Below are 7,438 nucleotides of genomic sequence, written 5' to 3'. Positions count from 1 at the left end.
AGTACCATCATGTCTTACAATAAAAACAGCTTGATTTCTGTCCACCTAAAGACAAAGACATCGCTTATGTGCTCAGTATATGTAATCAGTACAATATCAACACACAATTGTCATGTGTGGTCATAGAAAAAGTGTCTTAATTGGCCACCATGAGTAAAAAATTCTACCGTAACGCTGATCTGACATCCAAGTGAGAAGAGAAACCTTACCAAAGTTCATAAGGTTCCTGCAACAGGCAACAGTTTCCAAAGTGTCAGTGTCACTGAGATAAAAACAGAACCCTGACCTGCTCACTCAGTATTATTCACTCTGGATAAAGAGTCAGCTAAATGCCTAACATAAGTCTTTTTTTGTAATCTTTTGAGGAGATACAACAACATTCCTCCACAGGAAATCCCATGATTTGGTGTTTAGAAAACCTCAGGTGCTGCTCCATAATATACTGCTTGTGTTAACTTGGGTTAAGATCTGCTGACTGAAATAGACATGTTTTATGGTGTTCTATCATTTTAATGAGGTATTCATGACCTGTGGATGTGGGTGGGCGTTGTCATCCTGGAAGAGAGAATTTCAATTAGGATAGAAATGATTCACCAAGTTATAGGTGATCTTGTAGTTTTTTGATATTTGCCTTGCCCTCAAAGCAGTTGTGTGTAAAACATGCTGGGGAAATGCAATGTTCACCACAACAGATCTGCCAGGTTCAAATACACTTTGTTACTCCAATGTTTAATTTATTTAATTTCACAAGCATGGTGTCAAGACTATATTATTATACTGTATCACCACCGTGTGGTCGTAAGGCATCAATACAAGAAAGACAGAAGAAGGAAAGAAAGAAAGACAGAATTCCTTTTGACAGATGAAATTTATTTCCACACTGCATCTGACATTTGAATCACTAGAAAGTCGGAGTTTGTGCACAAGAACATCAGCAGGAAGAAAAACGAGTTTCCTATTTACACATACGTAGCTGTATATTTACAGTTTAAATCCCCAAATAACCCCAACACTGAGATTAATGGGAAAATTCAGGTTTATCATGAACTAGGAATCTTTACAGCTCAAACAGTATTTGCATCAGTGTTTTGGTTTTTGAGACAATAGACACCTTCCTTAATGCCAGTGAAAGTCAATGGGGCTGAAAACCAATTTCGCTAACTCACCTTATTCCAGTCCTACTGTGTTGTGAAACAATTGGGAAACTATTTAAAAGTTGCTAAATGTGATTTTTCAGTGCAATCTTTTGTAGACCCATTGACTCCTCTAGCATTATTAACAACCTCTGCCTCCGATATCAAAACAACCAAACCAGAGCAGCAAGTGCTTTTCCAATGGTTTCCCAGTTCATGATAAATTAGTTCAGCTTCTAAAACATCTGACTTTTTAATGGGGACTAGTCCACATTTATCAGGTAGTGATACTGCAGTCACTATCTACAGTATAACATTTATCACAGGCACTCATAATAATACACCTCGGATTATGGAGAAATCCATCCCATAATTTCTGTGCAGTCCATCGTCTATGTTGCTAGGATACCAGAGGCCTTAGATGAAAAGATCAAAATCTCTTCTGCTGATTGACAAGAAAGCCATTTGAAAGACACAACAACAAAATCAAAGATCAAAAACTTTGGAGATTTCATGATAAAACACAAATAAATAGAAACAGTTTAGACTCAAATTAAGAGACTGAATGATGCTTTGACTGCTCAGATGCAGCATGTGTTCAATTTAAAGATACAGAAGTAAGACTGCAGAGGTGAACAGTATTCGAATGGACAACGGAATGAGTTGAATTCATCACATCATTTGATTGGAACACACACACACACACACACACACACACACATCGTTCAGGAATAGATACGTTCACAAAAATCCGTACGCAAAACTGTATTTCATGACTTACAGATAGATAACAAGGTGCTTGATTCCGTCAACATGAATTAATTTACATTCACATTGTTGTGATTACAAAGACTGATCTATCTCATAGCTTCATGTAGTCAAAAGAAATAAATATTGGGCCAGTGAGTTTAGTTTTGCTGTTAACTCTGAAGTGTAATCTGTATTTAAAGGATGAATATGCATCAAAATACTTTTTGTTTTGATGACTGCTCTTCGTTAGCCGTCTCATTAACCAATGCTGAAATACTGAAAATAACAAAAAGCCAACTTCAGCTCACTGCACCAATAGTTATGCTGCTGACTGCAGGCTACAGGGCTTTGGCAAATGTTTCCCAAAACACTCGCAGCCAAAGCAGTACTTTTATTTGAAAAACTCTTGCACAGCTACTAAAGGTCATAAAAAAGTAAATACTCGCTGGGTAACCTTTTCATGTGAAGAAACCAAAACCTGGAAGTGAGAAAATACACTTGGCAGCCCTGGGAGACTCAGGTTATAGGAGACAGAGGGGGGCGTACGGTGGAGGGAGAGAAGACAGTCAGCACAGGCAGCAAAAACACGACTTAAGGCTACAGTTGATTTGATTTGGGAAACTTTTCCCTGACCTATGTGACATGAACCAGATACTGACTCCAGAAATACAGCTACTGTCTGCCACCATGACCGCACATCACTGACCACAAGGAAAGCCCCCCCTCTCCCCAGGCTGAAATATTGAAAAAGCATTCGGAGGTTTGGACTGTTATTGTCCAAAATAAATACTGCAAAACATCAAGACATCCATATTGTTTAGTGTTTTTTCGGATCTGGGTGTAATAGTGATTTTTTCAGGGGTTCCACAAGTTAACTTACAGATAAAATCAGGGTCCCTACACATTTCCAGAGAAGTATGGATATTTAAATAACTAAACTAAATCATTTCTTGGTCTTGAAAAGCTTGGGAATTGTATAAAGTCCTGAAAAGTCATAGCCAGCATCTACAACTTGGCCTAGTTGACAGGGACATTGCATTTGTCTGACTAAAATCTTCAAATCAACAAATTAAAGTCTGTAAAACGTACAGAAATCTGAACTGGAAAATGTGTAGGAACCCTGTAAAATGAGCATGATATCATTTATTTCGAGGGCCTCTTATGTTCCACTGGAGGCTTTGGCAGTAACAGCTGAAGAATAAGACCTTACACAGTTTCAGTAGTTATTTGGTCCTTGGTTATGGAGAACACACACACACACCCTAAAAGACCTGTAGAGCAACGACAGGAAGACACGAAAAAAAAAAACACCGACACGTCACACGTCATCTGAACAGTCAGGATAGACTCACAGTTATTGCTGGTAGGAGATAGGAGAACTGAATACACAAGAAGACTCAGAAACACTTTCATTTGTCTTGAGACACGGACTCTTTCAGCGGTCTTTTTTTTTAACGATTTTCCAAGTAGAGATGGTGCGTGGAAGCATGGCGTTCCATCAAAAAACCTGATTTTAAAATATGATATCTCTTGGTTTTGTTTTGTTTTTCTCTTTGTTTTTCTTATTTTCTCAGCAGCTCCCATAGCGTTCAATATATGCATAGAAGGTATCCATGTTGTCTTGCGCTGGACTGAGCTCGAGGAATGTCGAGTCAAGTTTTAATGCACGGAAACAGCTCAGTTGGCTCCATTAACATGAATCCACAAGCCACTCTTTCTGATATTTGAATAAAAGCAGTTTGGTACGTCCCATGGCTTGTCCCACGATTATGAAAACGCTGTCCGCTGCAGCTCTTCTGCTGTCCTGGGAGCGGTATTGGAGACTTGTGAGCCCTCCACTGGGCTTGTACTGGGTAATCTTGATCTGAAATGTCACTTTTGATGAAGTTACAGTGGGATTCCCTGAAACTGATTCCTCTCGAACGTCTGTGATGGATCCGTTTTGTTTCCTTTCTTCCCTTCAACGTCAAGAGAAGTGCTTCGGCGAAAGGTGCTTTTCAGCCTGGGACCTAAGGAGTATAGAGCCTCTTTCAGGCCCAAGACCAACTTTGGGTTCCCATCCCATGTCAAAGGTGGTCGAATTTATGAAGTGATGTTCAGTCGTTTTTTACGGAAGATTTGTTTTTTACTGGTTGCAGGTCAGTGGATATGAGAGATTTAACAGTCCGCTCCTATACTGATGAGGATTCAGTGTCAGTGGACTCCTTCCTCCAGAGATCCCTTGGCTTCCCAAATCTTCACTGTCCGGTCACTGTCAAACACACACATAGGGAAAGTTCACACACAACAGATCATAATAGCCAACATAGTCAGTGTAAAGATTTCTCTATTGTTCTATTGGTGATCAGATACATTCATCTGTTTTTAGCAAGAATAATCCCAGTGAACTTCGTTTGAATTTGTTTTCAAAGATTTTTTTAGGCATTTTTTCCTTCATTTGAGAGACAGAAAAAATGTAAAAGAGAAGGAAGAAATAACATGTGGCAAAAGTCAAGGGCTCCCACTTTTCACTATCTTTTTTGAATGCAATATAGCGCTTATAGGACGTTTTCTAAACATATCAGAGTTGATTGAATCATGAACTGCTAGAATTTCAATCCCAGAGTTCCCACACTTTTTTCCATTCAACTCTACTGGAATTATTTGCTGGAACTATAATACAGCCTCACAACTGACTTGAAAGCAGTGAGAAAATCCCTCATAATATTGAAACGAATATTTGTGCGACTCACTCGGAGGCGGTGAAGAGCTGGCTGCTGTTGGTGGCCAGGCCGTTGATGGGGCTGTCGTGTCCCCGGACCTCGCCGAGCGGCGCCAGCGTGTTGGCGTGCCAGAGGCGCAGCAGCCCCCCTCTGCAGCCGCTGAGCAGCACGGGGCAGCCGGGCACCACACCCAGAGCGCTCACCCAGTCCGCCTGGGCACTGACAGACTGCTGCAGACACCAAGCAACACTCGGTTAGTGGAGGACACAAGCAGGAAAGAATAATTATGCATGCACTTAGCAATGGAGTAGTCAAATAGCAGATTGGAGTTTTAGTTATACAAACATTTCTCAGAGGCAGAAATAATATGAACAGTTGAATTAAACCTCAGTGAGTGGAGACAAAAGAACACAGTTTTTTCTGGTTATAACACATTTTTTTCTGGATAAATAGACCCAGTGAAAATGGCAAGTGGTAACAAAGGTAAAAGCTAATATTATCACGCCTAGCGCTCTTGCTGTTAACTGGAATAAAATGCAATCCAGCTGTACTAAGTTATCTAGGTTAGCTAGTTAGCCTAGCTGACCTTCCAAGATGATGAATGCCACACTCATGAATGGATGAATGAATGAATGAATGAATGAATGAATGAATGAATGAAGAAAAGAAGTCACTGCCATCTATATTTTGCCATCCAAGTTTTCCGGTTATTAATAATAATTCAGGGCAAACGGCTCTGATGAAAAGGGAAATATGGATGGGAGTTTTGTTGAAAGGTGGAGCTTAACATTGGGTTTGTGTAATGGGCCAAATGCCCAGTGACAGAAATTGAGCAGAGAGGAATTCAGAGGTGTACTGAACATTTTCCTCAGTCTTCTTCCATCTTCTGTCTGTTATCTCCTTTAAAGTGATGTTTCACTTTGGAGCATTCCCATGTTTTAGTGCATATACTGTATCTCTATAGGAACTCATTATTGGTCAACTATATATATCAATACTGAGAACTGCAGTGCATGCTGAAACATGAAGCACGTTCTTACCAAAGTGAGATGTTTTTATCTCGTTTCTATCACATCCGCCTACCTGTAGCAGTCGTTTGCTGGCCAGGTCCCACTTCTTGATGTAGTAGTCTCTGGAGCCGCTGTAGAAAACGTCTCTGTGCACAGCAAGAGACTCCACACTGTCCTGATGGCCGGGGTCAAAGCTGTGGCTGGAGCTGATGCTGCCCTGGGCCCCCTCCGCCACTTCAAACATCTGGACACACACACCCACACACACACACACAAACATATCTGGGTTAGTTTATTGGTTTAGTTCATATATTTGCGTACACACAGGCACATGTGTATTGGTTAGTGTGTATTTGTGTGTGTGTGTTTGTGTGTGTATGTGTGTGTGTACAGGCTCTTACTTTAATATGATGGTCCTTGGAGCCAGTGAGCACGATGTCCTGTCCATTACCCAACTGATCAACAGTCAGACACATGACAGGTCCCAAATGACCAGTCAGCTTCCCTGTGGACACAAACCTTCACAAAGAAAAAAACAAAATTTATTGTTTTTTTGTTTTTTTTATTATTATTAACCAGCACTGCTATTCTTACCACTACTTCTTTCACTGGTAGACTTTAAAGTGTTGAATGACAGTGGATTAGCTTCTCAAGTCCCCTCCTTACTTGTGGCGGTCCCACCTCATTCACTGTTACTATTTTTAAATAAAGGTTTTGCAATGGAAACTGATTTGATTGACTTACATTTTTTCAGTTGCAAGCCAGACCGCTAGGCTTCATAATATTAGCTTCCTCTTCTTATTTTATGCCTTTTTCAGTGGGCTTCAGTCTAACCTTACTTAGGCAGAGAAACTGTGGCCCTTTGCCTCTGCCCACTGAGCTTTAACTCAACCAATGAGATTATTTCTGCCTCCAGAGCAGATCTGCCTCTGAGAAATGTTTGTCTAACTCCAATCTGCATTTCATTGTCTTATCGATAAAACAGTATTACTGTGTGTGTGGGCTTACTTGCGGAGGTCCCACATGCGCACAGCGTTGCCAGCAGCAGCGTACAGGAAGGAGCCGGAGGGGTTGAGGGCGATCTGGTTGATCTGGCTCTCTCCTGGTGGGATGGTCAAACTCCTCAGAGAGGAACAGCTGTCCCCCGAACTCACCTGGCCTGACGACCTAACATACACAACAGAAATTATACTTAGAGGGACATAGACACACACACACACACACACACACACAGATACAAACACATATGGGCATGGGTATGAGTGTGTGTGCACTCACGTGAGTGTGCGTATACACTTGGCAGAGTCTCGTATGTCCCAGACTTTGATGTAGGCGGTGGAAACAGTGAAGACGAGGCTGGAACTGTACCTGTAACACGACAACAAAAAGACAGGGAAGACAGATAAAATCGACAGCACTTGACTAGATAGATAGATAGATAGATAGATAGATAGACAGACAGACAGACAGATAGATAGATAGATAGATAGATAGATAGATAGATAGACAATAGTATTTTCTAATTCTATGTCTGAATATCTGTTTTGTGAGTTATCAAAAATGAATGATTGAAGCCAGTATGAAGCTAAAGAGCCGTACCTGACTGAGACGACGCTGCTGGGATGCTCCCCTAGAGACATGATCTCCTGACCTGTCACCAAGTTCCACACCTTACATGTACGGTCTGAGAACACACACACACACACACACACACACACACACACACACACACACACACCACAGCATGACAGATAACAGTGAGGTTTGCTAACGCACCATAAGCAAAATGTCTTTTACAGTAAAGACAGTGATTTGAAAGAAAGCAATAACATATTCTGATTTG

General features: G+C 41.0%; 1 protein-coding gene across 1 annotated transcript in view; it reads right to left on the bottom strand.

The window, feature by feature from the left end:
• Positions 1-888: 888 nt before the first annotated feature.
• The window catches only part of LOC139640085 (kinesin-like protein KIF21A), a 49,983-nt gene continuing 43,433 nt past the window's right edge, over positions 889-7,438 (bottom strand). Inside the window, exons 27-33 of the mRNA XM_071514249.1 lie at positions 7,195-7,279; positions 6,874-6,963; positions 6,604-6,762; positions 5,997-6,114; positions 5,669-5,839; positions 4,616-4,815; positions 889-4,134 (exon numbers count right to left, since the gene is read on the bottom strand). Of these exons, the coding sequence (XP_071370350.1) occupies positions 4,077-4,134; positions 4,616-4,815; positions 5,669-5,839; positions 5,997-6,114; positions 6,604-6,762; positions 6,874-6,963; positions 7,195-7,279 (881 nt within the window). The 3' untranslated portion in view covers positions 889-4,076. The remainder of the gene's footprint in view (positions 4,135-4,615; positions 4,816-5,668; positions 5,840-5,996; positions 6,115-6,603; positions 6,763-6,873; positions 6,964-7,194; positions 7,280-7,438) is intronic.

Source organism: Centroberyx affinis, unplaced genomic scaffold, assembly GCF_046629955.1.
Source record: "Centroberyx affinis isolate AG114_WGS23_722 - 3 ecotype Tasmania unplaced genomic scaffold, CSIRO-AGI_Caff_v1 ptg008327l_1, whole genome shotgun sequence".
NCBI lineage: Eukaryota > Metazoa > Chordata > Actinopteri > Beryciformes > Berycidae > Centroberyx > Centroberyx affinis.
The sequence above is the reverse complement of the archived record's forward strand: the minus strand, read 5'-3'. Positions and strand labels throughout refer to the sequence as shown.